At 38.8% G+C, this 22,985-nt stretch overlaps 1 protein-coding gene across 3 annotated transcripts in view; it reads right to left on the bottom strand.

Annotated features, from left to right (window-relative positions):
- Positions 1-20,732, bottom strand: part of LOC103981746 (uncharacterized) — a 22,601-nt gene extending 1,869 nt beyond the window's left edge. For all 3 annotated transcript variants that reach the window (XM_065145307.1, XM_065145308.1, XM_009398483.3), the window contains exons 1-10: positions 20,367-20,732; positions 19,526-19,806; positions 19,241-19,435; positions 17,806-18,152; positions 14,729-15,020; positions 13,114-13,272; positions 1,891-2,256; positions 1,452-1,517; positions 461-509; positions 262-385 (exon numbers count right to left, since the gene is read on the bottom strand). In XM_065145307.1, the coding sequence (XP_065001379.1) occupies positions 262-385; positions 461-509; positions 1,452-1,517; positions 1,891-2,256; positions 13,114-13,272; positions 14,729-15,020; positions 17,806-18,152; positions 19,241-19,435; positions 19,526-19,806; positions 20,367-20,529 (2,042 nt within the window). In that variant the 5' untranslated portion in view covers positions 20,530-20,732. The remainder of the gene's footprint in view (positions 1-261; positions 386-460; positions 510-1,451; positions 1,518-1,890; positions 2,257-13,113; positions 13,273-14,728; positions 15,021-17,805; positions 18,153-19,240; positions 19,436-19,525; positions 19,807-20,366) is intronic.
- Between the last annotated feature and the right edge of the window lie 2,253 nt (positions 20,733-22,985).

Below are 22,985 nucleotides of genomic sequence, written 5' to 3'. Positions count from 1 at the left end.
TACAATATATTTCCCTGTCGATCCTGAATAAGAACTGAAGCTTCAAAGAGCTTTGATGGAATTATTAGATGAAATTGTGATCAGGATCACACATGATAACCTCTGATGAATCCAAAAATCTTCCACACTAATTGGCTAATTTTTTAAAAGAGTGAGAGAATGGCAAAAGAAGATACTAAATGTAAAGACTACTCAAGAATAAAAACAGAGAACTAAGGAACAAGTGTGCAGTAATCAAAAATAGCACCACGAAGCAATTACCTTCCAGATTTTGAGAAGTGGCCAGCACCAAGTTCACACTTAAACAGGAGAATATTGTCATCAGTCTTCAGTTCTCTCAACTTGGCAACAAACTTAGCTGGTTCCGAGTACAACACCCGTGGATCTATAACAGTAAACATGCTTAGAGAACATGAAAGGAGGCAAGATAATATAAGCAATCTACAGGGTTCCACTTTACCATTCAAACCAGCAGTAACAAGAATGTCAGGATAATGCTGTGCTTTTATCTGCAAATGAACCAAATATAACATTAGCACACTTAAAAACAATAAGAAACAGCAACCAACACAAATTGCATCATTAATACACATAACAAAATATAGTTCTCTAATAAGAATACATAATAGTAGTCATTAAGCATAGCTGACTTACAATTAAGATGTATATATACTGTTAGTAACATCATAAATGAACAAAGGCCATCATTAGCAGGATGGCAGCTGCAGAGTCAGAAAAAACTTAAGACGCAACAGCTTTTGGCTGCTGGCCAGCATATACTGCTGCTTGCCTAGCCAACAGCTATTGAAAGTTCGGCACTTTGTGTTGCGTAGCAGTTGCTGCTCACTATGGTTGCTTGGCCAATAACAGGAGCAACTATGGTTGTGCTTGCATAGTTGTTGGTTACAATCTTGCTTTAATGGTTGCAGTTTCAGTTTTTATCTTTTAATTTCTTTTGGGTTTATAGTTCAATTGGTCTAGTGATCTGCAACATATTTTCTTTCAAAAAAGATCTGTTGCATGCTCCATTCATGCGTATTTATTCACTTTTTCTTATCCTACTACCTCAGACATGAATTTTGCCTTTATTTCTCAATCTTGGACTGAAAGGGACAGTGCACTTCTGGATGGGCACCATGATCATAACTCGTGCATCTAGTTTGGGACTGAGTTGCAGCATTTCTATTAAGCTAATATGTCTTCCAAAATATACACTACAATATCTAGTTTTATATATCCAAAATTCACAAAAGGAAAGAGGAGAGAGAAACAAAAGGTGCAGCTATGGTACAATGACAGCATTTGGGCATTGAAAATGGCAAGGAAACAACTCTAAGATAATGTATGTCATGGGACAGCAAACAAAGAGCAAATAGAAAAATGAAAAATATAATATAATAAACCAAGATATTCTGCAAATAAATGAAACAAGTAGGGAAATCAGCACTCACATTATCAACTGGAGAATATGATTTCATATAGAAATAGAATTCCTCCTTCCTTGGATCACCCCATTCCTGCACCAGCACCAAAAATAGTCAAAGTTCAATTGATGGGAACAACCACAGCCCTAAGACTACCATTTAATATCAGGTAGCATGAAACATGTTCATGAGACACCTATTGTAAAAAAGGTTATATAAGTTTAACAAAATACATATACACTTTGTTCTAGCAACTCCAAAGAAGTAGCTCAATTAAAGAAGAGTTAACTTAAAGAAACAAAAAGAGAAATTATGATTATTTAAGTGAAAAAGCAAGTTTAAAGCATGTCTGCGAGAATAAGAATAGCATTTTATTTGTAAATGCAGCAACTTGCTCACAAGTCAACTTTCTTTAGCAGCCGAAATAGCAAGACAACAAATAATATTAAAGGTAGAAACAAAGTACCTCCCACTCAGAAGTAGTCAGTGGGATGCTTGGATCAAGCATAGTAGTCACAACGTCAACAAATGGAACTCCAGCCACAGCTACCTTGAATAAATCAGGCCGCATGTTCAGGACAGAACCAATCAACAATCCCCCTGCACTCCTCCCATTGATGCAAAGTTTTTCTTTTGAACAATATTTATTTTCTATTAAGTATTCTGCACAAGCAATGAAATCAGTGAAAGTGTTTTTCTTCTTCAGTAACTTCCCATTTTCATACCACTGTCTCCCCATTTCACCACCACCGCGAATGTGAGCTATTGCAAATATAAAGCCCCTGTCTACCAAAGACAACCTTGATGCCTTGAAGCTAGGATCCATGCAGACCTGAGTTCAGAAAACATGCTACAACACTGAGGAGCCAAAAATATGCAATCTCAACAATAACATAGAGGACACAATAAATAAATAAAAATATAGAGAAAAGCATAATGAACAAGTCCAACTTATAGAATCAACAAATTTTTATGTCTGTAAGCTGGCACACATATGGAACCTAGAGATAATGTAATACAAACAACAATTCTATTGAAAAATATATTATACTCACTTATAACCAAGGTCTAAGATTTTAGTCTGATGTCAATACTTATTGACAATCAGACTGGTATGATTCTGGTACAGACTGATGTATCGCCACTTGTTATGTGTTGGTAGTGTTCGGACCAAGAGAATTTGAAGAAGCTATGGAAGAGGAGAAGCAGAGGAGGCATGCAGAGGAGGTGATGGCTCTTATAAGAAGAGATGGTGGTGACAACATAGCAGGCTGCAACTGTGATAAACTAAGGAAGAGGAGGGGAGTGATACATAAAGAGAGAAATTGAGGAGAGAAGTGTGTGGGAGGAAAGAAAAAACAAAAAAAGAACAATAGTTAAAAGTTCTCAAACAGGTCAAAAACAATGATAAGAAGGAAGAGGTGGAGGAGAGGAGAGAGATAAGTGAGAGAGAGAAATAGAGAAAGAGGATCATGGGAGGAAAGCACTAAAAGACAAAAAAAGATAGTTTCCAAAGCTGTCAAAAAATAATAAGACTACCAGATGGTTTGATTTTGGCCAGTAAAGCCCTGTAATATAATCATACTGGGTGATTTCACCTGTTCTGTCACGAACGATCAGCGCGCACCCGCAACAACTTCGTTCAACGAACCGTTCGTCGCTTTTGTTTACATGTACATATGCTTGGCAGCATGTTTCACATTGGTTTTGTATTCTTTTGTTTGTAAAAATGCAAGCTCAAACAGGTTGCAGCGCTACAGTGCGACCGCTCACCGCACCGAGCAAAACAGCCCAAAATGGCTCCGTTTTCGCGTGCCACGGGCTGTTTTCTGCAGCCCGCTGATGCACGCGAAACGTCAGCCATCTCAGCACCCTGGAACCACCCTGGTGGCACCATGGGGGATAGGGCTTCGGTATAGTGTCGGGCGCTGAACAATCTTCACAAGTTCGCACATTTTCTTGACGGGAACTTGCCTTTGCGCCCGGCACCCGGTGAGCAGTTGTTTGTGGACTTGCAGCTGTTCGTTCAGCCCTCTAAAGTCCTTGTTTTCCTCCTTTCTCTGTTTTCTCTCTTGCACGCAAAGTGCTCGCTGAATTGCTTGTAAAGCTTTCCCCTTCGCGAGACGTCGAGACTTCCCCCTTCGAACTAATCAACTTTCTTTTTTACAAGTCCTTCGGGACCTGAGTGAGGTTGCAAATTGACTGACCTTTGCGGACGCATATCGCAAGGGCGCATCAAGACTTAAGCAATCCCAGCTAAGTCCGAGAAGTTGGTGCAAGGGTGCTTCGTGACTTAGGCAACGAAAGCTAAGTTCGCGTCTTGGCCGCAAGAGTGCCTCACGACTTAGGCAATTCCAGCTAAGTCCGTGACATTGTGGTATCAGCAGGCGAGCAATTCGAGCAAGCATCGAAGGAACTTCGCAATTTCGCCATGGCAAAGCATCGTGGCAAATCAAGCAAGATGGGGCAAGCCGAACCCTTGCCCCAAGCAGCCGCAAGTGGGCTGCAAGTGCATACTCGCTCTCATGCTATTGGAGCCGCTCAGGAGGAGCGCGACAGCGAACATGATGAGCGAGAAGTTGGCTACTCTCCGTGAGCGGAGGAGGCATAATCCAGAGCGCCAACCGAAGGATTCTCGGGGTAGAGAGATTGCAAGAAGAAGCTGAATCTCGGATCGACAAGGTTGAGGCTCTAGTCGACCGACTGTCAAACGACACCAAAGACTCCGTGCAACATCTGCATGATGTTGTGGCAGAACTCACTTCCAGGGTGACCATGCTCAGAAGGGCACTGAATGCGGGAGGAAGCAACACCCACGTTGCACCGGCACAAAACTTGAGAGCACCCGAGCCGCATTGTTATGGAGGTGCCAGAGATGCAAAAGAGCTAGAGAATTTCCTATTCGACATGGAACAATACTTTCGAGCTACGAGGCCTGATTCTGAAGAAACCAAAGTTTCGATAACAACCATGTATTTGAATGGGGATGCAAAACTTTGGTGGCGAACCCGTTGGGAGGAGATCCAACAAGGTCGATGCCGGGTGAACACATAGGAGGACTTAAAACGAGAGTTGAGAACTCAGTTTTTACCTAAGAACACCGAGTTCGTCGCAAGGAGGAAACTAAGGCAACTCCGCTAAAGTACTTCCATTCGAGACTACATGAAGCAATTTTCTGTACTAATGCTGGACATACAAGACAGAGAAGGATAAACTATTCAGCTTCCTCGATGGTTTGAAGTCATGGGCTCAACAAGAACTGCATCCAAGGAATGTCACCGATGTGATCGGGACAATTGCTGCCGTAGAAAAGCTCACCGACTTTGTTTCCTCGGAGGACTCGAGAAAAAGAAAACAATCTTAAGGAAACTGCCCTCCGAAATATTCTCAAGAAAAGGAACCCGGAGGTGAACAGAGGAAGAAGAGTTCCCACAAAGGGCCAAGCTCAAAAGGCAAGGCCCCGAAACCTGGCAGATGCTTCTTGTGCGGAGGGCCGCACATGGTGAGGCAGTGCCCACAGAAACAGGCACTCAATGCTTTAACAGCTTCCATCCATCCTCCCAAATCATAAAAGGGCAAAGTCATCGCCCTCAGTTCAAGCAGTTCAAAATCTAGCAGCGACGATGACGAGTCGCAAGGTCCCCGAATGGGAGCAATGCATTTGTTAAATGCATTACAGGGTCAAGTGGAGGCAAAGTCATTGAAAGCAGGGAGTAGCGACCTGATGTATGTGGACATTAAGCTCAATGGCCAAACAACCCATGCAATGGTGGATACAAGCGCTACCCATAACTTTATTGCCGATCGAGAAGCAAAACGACTTGGGTTGAGATCTTGGAGAAGAACCCAAGTCGAATGAAGGCGGTGAACTCGGGGGCCAAGCAAATCTCCGGGTTGGCAAAGGGAGTACCCATCAAGATCGGAACATAGAGCGAGAGTACTAACATGATGGCGGTGCCACTGGACGACTTCCAAGTGATTCTTGGAATGGAATTCATGCATGCAGCGAAGTTGGTGTCAATGTCATTCCTAAACTCCCTATGTATGATGGGAGATGACGACCCCTATGTGGTTCATGTCTCTCGGATAGGAACCAAAGAACCCCAACAGATATCAGTATTACAACTAAAGAAAGATGTACGAAAAGGAAAATTAACATTTGTGGCTGCTATGTAGAGCCACTCGACGAGAAGGCCATTCATGAACCTGCTGTGGTGGCTAACGTGCTGAAGGAGTTCACAGATGTTATGCCACCCGAGTAGCCGAAGACTCTCCCACCACGCAGAGGCGTGGATCATCATATCGAGATGGAGCCAGGAGTGAAGCCTCTAGCGAGACCACCATACCGCATGCCCTCTCCTGAGTTGGCAGAACTTTTTTTTTTTTGGTAAGTAAGTTGGCAGAACTCATAAAGTAGTTAGATGAACGGCTAAGCGGTGGTCTCATCCGCAGTTCTAAAGCACCATTCGGAGCTCCAGTTCTCTTCCAAAAGAAACAAGATAAGAGCCTTCGACTATACGTCGATTATCGAGCCCTCAACAAAGTGACGGTGAAGAACAAGTATCCAATCCCACTCATCGCGGACTTGTTCGACCAATTGGGTAAGGCCAAGTATTTCTCCAAACTCGACCTCCGGTCGGGATACTGACAGGTGCGCATTGCTAAAGGCGACGAAGCGAAGACTACCTACGTGACCGGGTATGTAGCGTTTGAGTTCTTTTTTTTTTTTGTAAGTAAAAGTAAATTGATTATGTGTAAAGTTTCTACAAATAGCTTTATCTATACAAGTAATAGACAAAGCCAAGTAAGTAACTCATAGTTATGACTACACATGCTGTAGACTATAACTCCTAATTACAATCATCAAAGAAAATGTTTATCCAGATATATCAAAACTACCTGTGGGTACATAATTTGGCATCATTCCCAAGATCTTTAGCTAATAGCAAAATTGAATTTGATAAAAATATCTTTTTCTCTTTGGGTAAACTGCACCGTTTTGAGATCTTGCTCCATACAGGATCTTGAGTCTCTAATAATCTCTTTCAATAGCTGAGCATTGTTTGTTTGTTGGAATTCAAATATTCTGTTACATCTCTCCTTCCACATCCACCAAATAGCGCATCTGAAAGTAACCTTTGCCAGTTGTGTGAGAGGCCCCTTTCTTGAGAAACATTGCATGAGGTCGCATAGTTCTTGGTGCAAGTTTGGTTGCGGTAGTCTATTGAGTTCAAATCGCTGGAGAATCTCCTTCCATATCCATTTTGTATAATCACAAGCAAAATAGAGGTGGTCAACAGTTTCTTCTTGTTGCATACAAAGGGAGCATCGGTTAACATGATAGATACATCTTCTTTTCATATTGTCTATTGTAGGTAATTTATTGAGAAGGGCCTGCAATGTACATAAGGAATGTCTTTGTGATCCCGGTCGATCCCATGTCCAACTGCTTGGGACCCACTTGTTATTTCTTTGCCTAATTTGATTCCATGCGGATGTGGCACTAAATTTGCCATTGTCATGAGGCCAAATAAGTATATCTGAAGAGTTGTTCCTGATTGGAATAGCTATAATAGTCGGCCAAAGTGATAACATTTCGGGAGAAATGGGATTAGGGAGAAACCAGGTACCGTTAGCAATGAACTCAGAAACCTTCCAATCTTTGGGAGCCCCAAGATCTTTTCATATTCTGTCACCATATAATTGAAATATACTCTTCCCATTCACCCAAGGATCGTACCACATATTAGTACTAGTTCCAGAAGAGATTGCATAGGAAATGTGTTTGATTAGCCAATTCCTTGCCTTTAAAATTCCTTTCCAAGCTGCAGAGTGGTATGTTCTTGTTGAAATTTCCCAGATTGATTCCTCTGAAAGATACCTAGCAGAAACCCAATGTGACCATAAGGAACATTTGTTTTGCAAAAGATCCCACAATTGCTGTACCAGACATGCTTGATTCCAATCTCTAGTATTTCTCAAGTTCAGCCCCCCTTCATCTTTTGGTTTGCAAATGCTATCCCAATTTACCATATGCATTGCCTTATCATTTGTGTCATTCCAGAAGAAGTTCATTAATAACCGTTCAATATCTTGGAGAAGTCCAGCAGGCAGAAAAAATGCATTACACCAATATATAGAGTAGGAGTGCAATACCGAACGGATGAGTTCGAGTCGTCCTGCTTTTGATAGAAACCTATTTTTCCAAGAAGAAATTCTATTCTTTATTTTTTGCAAGATAGGCTGACAGTGAGTTTTGTGAATGCCTGTGGATATGAGCGGGAGACCCAAATAAGGAACTAGCAAGCTTCCCTCACTAACCCCCAAAGTTTGTGCAATAAAGACCTTATCCTCAACGTGAGGGCAATAAATTGTCTTATTTTACGGGATTATTTTTGCATTTGAGTTCTTGATGATGCCTTTCGGCTTAACCAACGCTCCGGCCACGTTCTGCATTCTTATGAACCAATTATTCAACGAATATTTAGATAAGTTTGTGGTCGTCTACTTGGACGATATCGTCGTCTACAATCAAACGCTCGAGGAGCACGTCGAGCACCTTCGGACAATTTTCAAGGTTCTCAGGGAGAACACTTTGTTCATGAAGAGGGAGAAGTGTTACTTTGCTCAAACGGAGATCTTGTTTTTAGGGCATCGAATCGATGGTGGCTCCATTCGGATGGACCAATCAAAGGTGCAAGCTGTTACGAAATGACGAACTCCAAAAAAGGTGCCAGAGTTGAGATCCTTAGTTTCGTCAACTACTATCGACGCTTCATAGCGGGGTATTCGAAGCGTGCAACTCCACTCACGGAGTTGCTAAATAAGGAGCAACCTTGGAGGTGGTCAGACAAATGTGAAGCTACATTCCTAGATCTGAAGGCTGCTGTGTTGGAAGAACCGGTGCTCAAATTGCCGGACTATAGGGAGCCTTCGAAGTCCATACAAATGCTTTATATTTCGCTATTGGGGGAGTACTCATGCAGGAGGGTCATCCGGCGGCCTACGAGAGTCGCAAGCTCAACGAGACAAAGCGACGGTATCCAGTGCACGAGAAGGAGATGACAGCGGTAGTCCACTGTCTACAAGTTTGGCAGCACTACCTTCTTGGATTGCGATTTGTGCTGAGGACAGACAACATCGCTTTGAGCTATTTCCAAACTCAGAAGAAACTCTCCCCAAAGCAAGCACGATGGGAAGACTTCCTAGCTGAGTTTGATATGACAATGGAGTACAAGCCCGGAAAAGCAAATATCGTGACCGATGCATTGAGCCGGAAAGTAGAGCGAGTGAATGTCGTACAATTGGAGGGCAAAGGCCAAGCAAGTCAGTTGCACTCCAACTTCCTTTCCAGGATTAGGGATGGACTATACAGTCATCCTCAGGCAGTAACCCTGATGCAACTCATCAAAGAAGGCAAGGCACGACGATTTTGGGTCTACGAGGGACTCGTTTACACAAAAGGGAATAGAGTTTATGTCCCTCGAGTGGACAATTTAAGGTATGAGCTCTTAAGAGAGTGTCACGATTCCTTTTGGGCTGGACATCTGGGCATTCACAGAACCTTAGCTCTTGTGGAGAGGGCCTTCTACTGGCCAAATATAGGGACTGATGTGGAGGAATATGTTCGAACGTGCCTCACTTGCCAACAAGACAAGGTGGAGCAGCGGAAGCCGGTGGGACTTTTGGAGCCGTTGCCCGTACCAAAAAGGTCGTGGGAGAGCATTTCCTTGGACTTCATATCAAGCTTACTGGCAGTAGGGGGACTCGGATCGATACTCGTGGTGGTCGATCAATTTTCAAAGTATGCAACTGTCATTACTGCACCCCTACACTGTTCAGTATAGGAGGCAGCCAAGCTGATGATAAAGAATGTGGTGAAGTATTGAGGAGTCCCACACAATTTCATCAGTGATCGAGATAAACGGTTCCTGGGACGATTCTGGACTAAGTTATTCAAATTGTTAGGGTCTAAGTTATACTTCTCCACAAGCCTCCACCCCTAGACGGACGGCCAAACCGAAAGGATAAACTCACTCCTGGAGCAATATCTTCGGCACTACGTGAGTGCCAACCAACGAGATTGGGTGAAGCTATTGGATATAGCCCAATTCTCCTACAACTTACAGCGGAACTCTGCGTCCAACAAGAGCCCCTTCGAGATCATTACAAGACAACAACCGTCAACTCCTCACACCTTGGCTATTGGATATACTAGGAGTAGTCTGTCAGCATATCACTTTACAAAAGAATGACACCGAAATACAAATATTGCGCGGGCTTACTTGGAGAAGGCGGCCAAAAAGATAAGTGGGCAGACTTGAGAAGGTGACCACAAGAGTTCAAAGTCGGCGATTTGGTATTGGAAAAGCTCCAACCAGCATCACTCCAATTCTTTAGGAACAAAGTACACAAAGGATTGGTGTGCAAGTATGAAGGGCTCCTCCCAATTATCAGTAGGGTGGGCAATGTCTCCTACAAGTTACAGTTACCGGCGTGGCTCAAAATTCACAATGTTTTTCACGCTAGCAACTTAAAGGCCTACCACTCAAATCCACAAGATGCTTCCTGAAGTATTCCAACTCAGCTACCCCCCACTAGAGCCTCCTACGAGAAGCGAGTTGAAACCATTTTAACGGATTGCAAGATAAAGCTACCCAATGGAGCCGAGCAGACTAAGTAGTTGGTGAAGTGACGAAAGCTTCCCCGAACCAAAGCCAGTTGGGAGCCCGAATACGCCCTTCGCAATAAAGAAGCGGTCATCAACAACTACCAACAAACGTCGAGGGGGTCGACAGGTTAAGTGGGGGAGAATGTCACGAACGGTCGGCGCGCACCCGCAACAACTTCGTTCAACGAATTGTTCGTCGCTTTTGTTTACATGTACAGATGCTTGGAAGCATGTTTTGCCATGATTTTGTGTTCTTTTGCTTGTAAAAATGCAAGTTCAAACAAGTTGCAGCGCTACAGTGCGACCACTAACCGCACCGAGCAAAACATCCCAAAATAGCTCCGTTTTCATATGCCACGAGCTGTTTTCTGCAGCCCACTGACGCACACGAAACGTCAGCCATCTCAGCACCCTGGAACCACCCGGGTGGCACCATGGGGGATGGGGCTTCGATATAGTGTCAAGCGTTGAACAATCTTCACAAGTTCGCACGTTTTTTTGACGGGAACTTGCCTTCGCGCAGGGCACCTGGTGAGCAATTGTTTGTGGACTTATAGTTGTCCATTCAACCCTCGAAAGTCCTTATTTTCCTCCTTTCTCTGTTTTCTCTCTTGCACGCAAGGTGCTCGCAAAATTACTTGTAAAGCTTCCCTCTTTGCGAGACGTCGGGACTTGTATGTCGCTCGTTCTTCGAACTAATCAACTTTCTCGTTTAAAAGTCCTTCAGGACCTGAGTGAGGTTGCAAATTGGCTGACCTTTGCAGTCGCATATCGCAAGGGCGCATCAAGACTTAGGCAATCCTAGCTAAATCCGAAAAGTTGGCACAAGGCTGCTTCGCGTCTTGGCCGCAAGGGTGCCTCACAACTTAAGCAATTCCAGCTAAGTCTGTGACAGTTCAACTTGTCAAAACCTAGTCGGACAGATAAATACCAATTAGTATATACTGATCTGATCGATTTCTAAATCCTTGTTTATAACTAAAATAAATAAAATACAGAAAGGACATGTTATAGTGATGGTCCTTTACACCATATGTAAATTTACATAGATTTCCACTAGAGTGAAGTCCAAAACATTCTAAAGTGTAAGCTAAGAATTAAAACTTTAAAGAATTATCATTGTCAAGGATGATAACAACAAATAGTGCCAAAAGATTGTGTAAGTTACAATTATAAAAGAGATAATTGGCATAACATAGAAAAAATGATATAGTCTTCATATTAGAATTAGCAAGAGTATTGCCACCACTACTGAGGATAAAACTACAAACTACATAAGTAAATAATAGATGTAAAAGTTTACAAAAAAAATTATATAAAGCTACCTTAGTAAGTAAAATCACAAAACTATTGAAAATTTCTTTTCTTGAGGAAGGAACAAAATCCTAAGAAAATTATTGGATTTCACTTTAGATGTTTAACCTATAGTATTGGTAAAAACCACCAAAGATGATTCTATCTAAAAAAAGTTAAAACTTCAAGAAATGAGCCAACGATTTAAAAAGCGATAAGCGCCAAGGTCCAAAAACGCCCGAGGCGCTAGGCGCTCGCCCGAGCGAGGCGCTAAAATATAAAAATATATAATACAATTAATAAATATAATTATTTAAATAAAAATATGATATTAAATTAAGAAAATCTTGTAAAATCACAATATCACATTAACAAAAAGTCTCAAAATTCAAAACAATAACAATAATTTCAAATAAATAAAAATTAATAATATTAAAAATCAAAATAATATATTATTAATCTAATAAATAAAACTACCGTTACTAGTATACAGTTAGCAATATATTGTTAATATACTGTTAACAGTATACTATCAAAGTGAGAAGAATATAAGAGGAAGATCGAGATTGCTGACTGAGAGCAGCGGGAGCGGGAGCGGCGAGTGATGAAAGTGGTAGCGACAGCAATAGCAGCAAGCAATGGCAATGGCAGCAGGAATGGGAGCGATGAGCAACAACAATGGCAATGGCAGCGGTAGTAGTGAGAAGCGGCAATGGGAGCGATGAGCGATGACAATGACAGCGGTAGCAGTAGCAGCGAGCAACAACAGCGGCGAGCGGTGATAGTGGGAGCAAGAGCGAGAGCAATGAGTGATGACAATGGCAACGGTAGCAGCGGCAACGGGAGCGATGAGCAGGGTTAGGGTTGGGAAGTCGCGAGAGGAAGGCTGATATCAGTGCTTTAGTTGGTTCAATTGAACCAAACCTAAAACACTGGTTCGGTCGCCTGGTTTAACACGGGTGCTCACCCGAAGCGCCCGACGCCTGGGCTTGGGCGAGCGCCCTGGCGGGCACCTCTTTGAAGCGCACCGCCTGGAAATGAAGCAAGGCGCTCGGGTCGGGCCTCACCTCGCCCGTGCACCTGGGCGAGCGCACGAGTGCCTATTGAAATCACTCAAATGAGCTACCACAAAAAAACAGAGTTAAAAGAGTATTTAAGTTAATAATGGGAGATTAAAAAGGATCAGGTTCAAGCAATTCAGACCAGTTTTTCATTAGGAGTGAATATCAAAGCCAGAGTCTACTAGGTTTAACTTATCTCATAACATTACTTGCCACTCATAAATTAAGCCATCAGGAGGAGTAGAAGTAATGTGTTTTAAAGGCCATCATTATTCAGAAATAATTATGAATATTTTTAAAATACTTGTGGATCATACAGCATATGAAGATCTCAACTATAGAAATGCATATACCAAGATTATGAACCATGGCCTATCAATAGTAGATCTATGATACATCAGCACTCATACAAAAGCCAACAAATATATGTAGGTGAGTTGTCATCCAACAGCAGGTGGACTGATCAGATGTCTTAAGCACCTTGCTTAAATAAGTCGCAAGATGTGCATGTCAGCAACTAAACTTTTAACAACTTAGAACAGTAGTATTTATTTTCTACTCATTTTAATAAAGATATTACAACAAGATGGGTCAAGTGTCTGCCTCAGATAAACAGTATGGAAGATTGTCAAACTGTTGCAGACAATAGAAAACCAAAAGTTACCTCATATGAACCATATCCATAAAGAAGCATTGGATCCGATCCATCAAGCTTTACAAGGTCCTTCTTATAGAAAATTGATATAGGCACTTGGGTGCCATCAGAAGCAACTGCCCATTTTCTTTCAGTCACATAACTTGATGGATCGAAACCACCTAATACCTGAAAGGAGTCAAAAAGAAGCTTTTTAGATAATAAAAAAATATTGTAACACAAAGTAACATGAGGAAAGAAAGCATGTAGAGATTTGCTTGAGCATGACAACCAGTTTGAAAACAAAAAGCAGACACGCAACATATAAAGGAAAGGTTGATGTACAAGCTCTTGGATTCAAGAACTAGTTAATTAGAAGGTGCCAAAAGATTTAGACAATGATCTATTATCTCAAAGATTAACAAAGAAAATAATCATAGGTTTATATACATATACATATACATATACATATACATATACATATACATATACATATATATATATAGACTAATGTGAGAAGCAAGTAGAAAGTTGTGGCTTCATTTGTCTTATCTGCATTTTCCTTTAAGATAATTCCTGTTCTTTTTGCACTGTAACAATTAGCTTGATACCTATAACAACAGAAGAAATGGCCTATTTCTTACCTCTAGAGCAAGAAAATAAATCAAACCCTTGCAACATCAGAATCATTTTTTAGACTTTTCAGTCTAAAACAAAGCTTAATACTACGCCAGCTGGTTACTCTATTATACTATTTAAAACTATATAATAAACCATACCTCCAGTTAATTACAAGCAATTGTCATTTACAAGACATGACACTATTTTGATGATTGATCAATTGAAAGTACAAAATCAATTTGACATGCTAACAAGCAACTACTCATGTCAAAATAATTTCCCCTTACCAAACTATGCATGTTCCTTCAATCTGTACCAGATGTAATAAACATTTGGCATCATTTGTAATTTTTGTTGTTTTATAAAATGTAAACTAGAAACTTAAATTCAGAGGCAAAGTATAGTTCACAATAAAACCAAAAAGCAACTCATTGAATACTTAAAGGTCACCCAGAAACCCTGGATGATGAAATTTCAAAATGCAGCTAAACCAGGTCCGGAGCATTGTGGCATTCATCAAAATGAGGAGTCTAAAAAAACAAGTTTGACAAGACTTCTGTTTGTCTCCAAAAAGAGGCAGTTTTGCCACTTCTAAAAATTTAGAAGTTGAAAATTTATTTCCATTTTCTTTTAAGTATTCAGCCCAGTGGCCATAAAATGGACCAGTAGATCTAATGAGCATTGGTCTCTATTAGAACCATGATGTGCAACAGCCCCTTCTATCATCCAATCTTCAGATGAATTAAGCATGTGGTGACCATACATGTTTGTACTTTGTAAAATCAACAGACAACGAAACCAATGCAAAAACAATCTTTCTACTTGACAATTTAAAAAGTAGCAAACCATGGGACCTTAGTTACAGCAGATAAGTTTATGCAATATGCACAACTGTTAACAAGTAAGATACAAAGTAAAACTAGTTGTTATTGAAGAAAAAGTTCAATAACTAATTTACAAGCACAATTATGTAAAGTTGCTCACAACCATGATGATCTCAAATCCAACTAAGCTTATACTCTACCGTTTTAATCTTCTTCAAAACAGAAATGCCTGTCTTCATGTCATAGTCATAGACAGAACAAGGAGTTCTCAGAGAGCTATATGAATATCGAACAATGGTGGAAGAAAATTGTGACTCTTCAGGATCCACTGAATATACTGGATCAATAAAATCAACTGTTCTACCATTCTGGAGTCGTCCAATTGGTTCACCAATGGGTGGGAGATTATATACAGTAATACTAGGCAAGCCATTTTCCCGCTCATAAACAACAATATGGTCATTGAAAAGTTGAAAATCCTGTAATTTCACACTGAAAGGAACATAAACTTCATTAACCTCTTCACCTTGACAATCTAAAATACTAGAGGACACTCCAAAATATTATGCAAAAATTTGCATCAAGTATTAAAAGCATATTGCAGAAAAAATAAAAAGTTGCATACAAGATCAAAATGTTGCCAAAAGCAAGTTTCTAGAGATTCCATACGTTAGTAAAACATTATCAAGAAACAAAGCTGCAGAGCACTTGTAAACTAACTAATAATGGAGAACTAAACTAGACAACCTCAACGTTTCCAATTAAACAGGACCAGAATCTTCCTCTTCACTATTTCAAGAACCTTTTTATCCTTCTAAATCTAGTAATCGAAATAGACTGGTCCATTAATAATATTAGCTAGCAATTAATGCATGTATCTATAAGTCTGAGCAGATTTAACGCAGAGCCATAAAATTAAAGTATTTCCAACTCCACATTTGCATGAACTTACCCAAGTAAGAAAATTTTGTTTTTCTAGGAGTAATTGGATTGGAATACAATTTATTATTCTCATACACAACACATAACATGACCACTTAATTATATTATTTTCACCCATCTAGTAGTGATACTTGTCTTATAAAAACCAACACCACTATCTAATAACAACTTCATTCAATGATACAAGTAACTAGTTCAGGCTTTTGATATTTTGTATAAACCTTCTTAAGTACACTTGGTGTTGCTTAGGATTTTGATGACCTTAAAATTAAAAGAGAAAAATAATGTTCTTCCAACTTTCAAATTTGCTTTTTTGCACAATTTGTGGTCAAAAGTCAAAACTAGTTTTTTAACCTATTGAATACAAACAAATATTTATAGTCAGATATAAGTGCACTAGTTTGCACAAAAAGATATGAATTTTTTTGTCATGTTGGGAAAAGACTTTCCAAGAGAAAGGGGTCTGTTAGGCACCTAATCATTATAAAGCATTGTTGGTCTCACAACTGTCATAATAGATCCGAACACTTGCATCAAAAGGCATTTTGAGGCCCTTTTGAAAGGAGTAAGGATCACCAAAGTAATGTCTAGACCCAATGATTCAAAGCAAAGATAAAGGATTCCGCAACAAGAAAACACTATTTTCGATTGCCTCAAAAATTGGATCTGAATGAGGAATCAAAATAGATTTAAGATGAGACAAAACAAAGGAGATGAGAGACAGTTCAATAGATGCCTAAGGATTTTCCTTCGAATTCCATCAGAATTACCCAACTTGAGCTATGAGTACGAACGATTTTTTTTTAAGGAAAAACAAAACCAGGACTCAAATTATAATCTAATTCATTATTTTGTGTTTTGCTATTTGACATTACACATGGAAAGATATACCAAAATCAAAATCATTTTTCTAGAGCTTGAGCCGTATGAGGAGAAAAACATTCTATATGTACTATATATTTGGCCCCCCTTAACATACAAACAACAACAACAACAAAGCCATAAGTCCCAACTGTTTAGGGTAGCTACATGGATCTTTTGCCACCATTGAGATCTGTAAAAAGTCATATGTTTAGTTAAATTCAAAGTACTTAAATCTTTATTTATAGTTTCTATTGAAATCTTTTTAGGTCTTTCTTTACCTCTCCTCGTACCATTAACATTAATCATTTCATATCTTCTGACTATCGCATCTAGATGTCTCCTATGCATATGCTCATGCCATCTTATATGATTTTCTCTCATCTTATCCACTATCGAAACAATGTCTAATTGTTCACGGATAAAAGTATTTCTTGTCTTATCTTTCTCAATAACTCCACACATCCATCTCAATATTCTCATCTTAGCAATACAAATTTTATATATATATTGTTTCTTAACTGTCCAACACTCAGATCTATAAAGCATTGTTGGTCTCACAACTATCTTATAAAATTTTTCTTTTAATCTCAAAGTTATCTGATAATCACACAGGACTCCTAACACTCCTCGTCATTTTAACCAGCTTATTTTTACTATATGAATAATATCTCCATTGATCTCTCCATCTTGTTGAATAATGATCCAAGATACCTAAAGCTTTTACTTAAAGAAACTTCTTATCCATCCAACTTAACTATATTCTTCTGTTTAACTATTCTTCTATTTATTTCTTATAACAGAAAAATAACTAGCACTATATCACATCTATTTAGGTCAACCACTTTTTTTTCCATGTTGTCGAGAATGAGGGAGGGCAGTGTCACTAGCCAAACTAAGAATGATAAGATCCTTTCGTATTATATCTAACAAAGTTTCTCGGGTCTTTCTTAACTCTTTCCCAACATAAGGAGCCTTTCATATTCTTGTTGTAACTCATGGAAGATGGCCCAAGTAAAATAGGAAACTTTTACATAATAAAAAATAATCTTTCCTATTTCTCAATGATTATTCTACCAGAGGAAAAAAAATCATTTCCACATTCCAGAGTCCATCAAAATTAAACCAGTCGCTAGCAAGATTTGTACAAACACACATGAAATCACAATCATAAGAAGCACCAAAAGAAACCTTATCACTGCATTATCTTATACTTACTTTACAGAAAATAAAATTATCTTATATAAAACTAATAACTAGAAACTCAAGGCATCAACATAATAGTAACCTACAAAGAAAAAATACACCAAGTGTCCTCAAAGCATATACTCTTCCTCAAAAGATAAACTTACTTAAATTTTAACTAAAGCACAAGAATTCCTATTCTAGAGAACTTGCTTGTGGTGGTTATTTGCAGAAACTGAGACAATGGCATAAAATAATCAACAAATACAGCAAGTGTACTCAACCAGACCTTTCACTGTGAGGAAGCAGAATTGTAGTTTCAGTTACATTGTCCACTGGACAAGCAAGTAACTCTGAATTGTAGAACTCATCACTTCTCCTCTTTATAAAGAAATGATTGCCACGATGACTAGCTGTTGTATCAATGCCAGAAACACGTGGCGTCAAAGCCATAAGACCGCTTTCTAGTTTCAATTTTTCGAGATAGAAAAGGAACCGTGTTGTTTTGCTTTCCGAAGCAATAAATAAATATTGCTTGCTTTCAGAGGCTTGAATATCAAGAGAAAACATGTCATCTTTTTCATGGTACAGGCAAAGATCATTAGATTGATCAGTCTCCAGTTTGTGAAGCCAAACCTGACAAAATACTATAATATGAGAATCAAGAAAGTTAAAAGTATCATGAGCTTCAGCAGAGTTTGGAGACAAAAAAATTTGGCATGATAGATAAAGTTAGAAGTGCATATATATTGCATGTCCATAACCAAATGATTCCTCTAACCAATCAGTCAAAAAATTATACATATAAAAAAGGCCAGAAAAGCAACCAAGAAAAAAAGGAACAGATGATAACTATCGGTAAATGATGTTAAAGTCGCCATTTTCAAATAATCCATTGATTAATTTCATGAAGATCAGAAAATGACAAATAAATGAAGTTAAAACAAGTGGTCTAAGTCACCATCAGCAAAGATGATGAACAGAAAAAAAAAGGACAGATTTGGAGGGCATGATTAATTCAGGTTGTACATTGGGGCATAAAAACCAATCATCTAAGCCATCAAATTCGTGGACTGCTCTTTCTAGTACTCAAATATCAAAGTCCTCTAATTTTTCTGTGTGTTTGCTTTACACAATTGCAAATCTGAAAGACCTTCAGGAATTGCACGTGCTGTAACTGAACATTGTAAAACAAAGTGTTCCTGCATCAAAGAAAATGTAAATTCACTAAATCAGCTAGACTCCTGAACAATAAAAGAGTATTCAAGAGACACATTCAGGCATAATTTTCAATTACTATAATAACTGTCCCTAATAAACCAAGTGTACCTGTTATGTTCAAGGTACAAATGGATGATGACATAACAAATTAACTTATTGGCTGTATGTTGATCTACAAAATCTTAAACCTAGTTCCAGGCTGTCGGCTAACTCTTTATGTATCAATTACAGTTCATGGTCATGCCACTGGGAACAAAAGCATTAGCATCTGGTGTAGATACCATTGCTATTCAAATTTTAGTTTTAACTAATGTTTAAATAAGGACAACTGTTAAAAATGATTTGCGCACAACCAAAGGAGAGACCTATAGCTGCCATAGTTAATTTAGGCAAATCATCTTTGATTAGTCATGTAAAGAGGTAAACCTAGGAATTGATCTTAGTTTGACTAGTGAAAGAGCATTGGATGTGACAAAAAAAGAAAAGCACCATGTTTTATGAACCTTGTCGGGTCGAAGGATCTCATCCATTGTTATGTAAACTAGGGAGTCATCACCAGCCCACTCCATATATGACGTTATCCCAGTTAAAGGCTTCCCTAAAAGAGTCCCATTCTCAATATCCATAATATAGACAGTATAGATCTCATTACCTTTAGTATCTTCTGCATAGGCAACCAACTTGTTATTTGGGCTGACCTGAAAAAGAAAATAATAACTTCATACTAATGAGAAAAAATATATTGTAAAAATTTAATCTCATAAATGGTGGGCATAGGTATAACATACTTTGAAAGCCCCAATACTGTAGTAATCACGTCCTTCAGCCTTAATATTCTCATCCAAGATTAAATGTTCTTCGGATGCTTCAGGTCCAGTGGACATGACATCAAAAACAGAAGCGGCACCACCATCTCTTATACACCGCCTGCAATGCTGCACATACTCCTTCCCCTTTAATGTTCTCTTGTAGTAGTAATACCCGCCTCTCCTAATCGGCACAGTGATATCATCCTCCTTGATTCTTCCTCTTATCTCGGTGTATAATTGATTCTGAAACTGTTTCACATCTGAAAGTGATCCTGAGTCAGAATGTCAAAACTTCGCAATGGGAAATAATAATATGGACATGACAATGGTGTTTCAGTTCGTATTCACTAACAAGCAATACGCTACATGATACAAGCACATGTACAGCCAACCACTGATTTCATGGGAGAATATTCAAATTCTGGTGAACACAGAACAAAACATTGAAAATGGCTTGCAATGCAATTCTAAGAAGCAAGGTTTTTCAGCACAATGAAATCAAACCTATCCTCATCAAGCAATGTGCAGCAAGATCCCACTTTGGTGAGGGACAAAGTAAGCAGACGTTGTTCCCTCAACTTAAACCTTGATCTCCCAGGTTGCAAAGGAGGAAACACATTTCTTATCTACTGAATAATTGTTCTTGATGACGAAAATAAGAAAAAAGAATAGTATTCAAATCTCAATAATTCTCCCTTAAAATACTCTTTTGGATCTCTATCATGGTATGCATTTACCAAAGCCGCCATGACTGCTTAAAGTACCAAAACCCTAATTTCCCGGTCCCACAACATGATGAAGCAAAACCCTAAAGGTTTACCAGACAAAACGAGATTGGTGTACGCATTCTCCTCCTTGAGGTAGGAGAGCACATCCGGGTCCGATCGGGAGTCATCGCGGAGCCAGTAGTAGTCGTCGACGCGGACGTCACCAAACATCTCCATCTCGTGCTTCACCTTCTTCGCGGTCGGGGGCTTCGCCATGGATGGTGCAGTGGCGGCAGAAATGGAGGACGAGACGCTCGTGTGGCTGAAGGAAGCGATGAGGGGGAGGGGCGGCGGGGCGTGCGGCGGAGGCAAGGAGAAAAAGGCTGCGACGGGCGGGGAGGTGCAGAGCGGGATCACTGGAAACCGACTCCTGGCAGGGCACTAAGAAGCCCTTCTAAATAACGAACAATGAGGCATTTTGGGCCACGGCTGTAATGCCGATAAATGTCCCGTATTAACCTATTCAAATATGTTGTGTATTTTAATAATTTTAAAAAATTAGAGAACGTTTTCTCGATCGCTATTCCATTTTAATTTTTTTAATAATACTTTTAATTTAAAAAAAATACTTAAATTAATCTTCAAATTTTTTTTGGTCACCAATAACAAAGACATTCTAAAGCCTACTTAAAAACACAATAAATGAGTTACATAAAATTTAAATATAATAAAAATTATTTAATATATATTTAAATAGATATTTATTGTACTTTATTAATAACAACACTCAAATAGAAATCATAATTTGATTTATTATTGTCACATCCTGGATTTTTTTTTTTTTTCACACAGGCCAAATAAATAAACATCACTTTATTCATCATCTATAACCATTTATTACAATTCATTTATTCATCAAATTACAAATAGAAAAGTTAACTTCAAGAGTCATCCAAGTGGCTCTACCTAGCGGTAGAGGAAGCCACTGGAATCCGATTTAGTACTAGAGGGAGGCTGTTCTGAAAATCAAAAACAAAGAAAATTCAGTAATACTGAGTAAGAACCCCAAAAGTCAAATCAAAATAAATACATGATCAAAATTCAATCAATCATCCCATTGGCGTATATCAAGTACCCGAAGGAGCACTCCCCCAACAGCGGATGGAGAGGCTTTATCCTATGGGATGAGTTTGTGTTCTCCCAACAGCGGATGGAGGCAAACTCATATCACACTCCCAACAACGGATGGAGTGGTGTCCCACACCCGCCAAAGTGGGGACACGTTCCTCCCAACAGCGGATGGAGGAACCGTCCAATCGCCACGTCTGACGGCCCGCTAATCCCCGAAGGGAATCGCCCTACCTACTCTTGGTAGGAATATAATCTCACACTGGTCATATCCATTTCGGGATGAAATAACATATTTAAAACATCTCTTTCAAAAATCATCAATATCAAATAATATAAATTAACTCTCAATTGACTTGAACTCTAGTTTAATCGATTCAATTGAACTCGATTTACTAGAGCCTAACTGAACTGATCTCTAATCCTTATTTAACTGGTCTGGAACCACCCTAGACTAGTATAATTTAGACTAGATTAAGTTCAATTTATGTTAAACTAACTTGAATAAGTCAATCAATTCGGAATCACCCTGAATTGATCTAGACTAATCAAGTATAGTTTAATTCAATCAATATTTGGGCTCAAGTTCAACAATAATATTGGGCTAGATTGAGCCAGTCCATCTATTGGTCATGTGCATTATACATGATTGAGCATGTATTACATAAAACTGGCTCAGCCTTGGCCCATGGACTAGTCATAGCATATACTCATTAACAACATATATGAAAACATAATAATGCATTAAAAGATAGATGAGGAGAAAAGTTTTAATACAAAGAAATAACATTCTCAATTTGACTAGAAATCATAAGACATTAAAAGAGGGACTAGGAGATAAGTTTTTAACACAAGGAAATAGCTTTCTAAATTCAAATAAAAATCATGTTTTCAACACATAAAATTTCAACATATTCTATGTCATATTTTAAATCATTCAGAATAATATATTTTAAATTTCAGATCAAAGAATATCAAAAAGGGATTTTAGATAACATATTCTAGTCTAACAAGATTTTAATCCAGATAAGATTAAAGATAAACTGTAATACAGAAAATATATCATATAAAACATATACCTTTTTAACATATTTAATTCTATAATAAAAACCTTAATCATGGGTCAAAGAATATTTTGAAAACTTTAACTGATTACTTTAATACAAAAAAAATTGACATTTAAAGAATTGATACACATTTTTCAAACTATAAAACTTTCAACATTTAAAGAATCAAAATAAAAGCTAAAACTTTTAAGAAAGGTAGGGAAACCTACCTCTTATCAACAGGGTGTAACTCCTCATTCTCTTGTCAACAGGGTGTAACTCCTCGTTCCTCCCGCTGCCAGGCTCGACTAGGTGAGGAACGAAGGAGAGAAATCCCTCCCCTTTAAATAGGAGGAGGTGAGCCTCTATTAAGGGAAATAAATTTTAATTTTTATATTTATTTAATATAATTTTTTTCCATTTAATATACTAACAAATATGATATCATCATATTTGGAATACTTAATAGTTACTTCCTTAATTCATATCAACAAACAAGGAAGTAGATTAAGATTTCCTAAATTATGATGGCAAGTAAGGAAAACAAAATTTAAATCT

This window comes from Musa acuminata, chromosome BXJ3-4, assembly GCF_036884655.1.
Source record: "Musa acuminata AAA Group cultivar baxijiao chromosome BXJ3-4, Cavendish_Baxijiao_AAA, whole genome shotgun sequence".
In the NCBI taxonomy this organism is placed as follows: Eukaryota; Viridiplantae; Streptophyta; class Magnoliopsida; order Zingiberales; family Musaceae; genus Musa; species Musa acuminata.
This window is presented reverse-complemented; position numbering and strand designations above follow the sequence as displayed.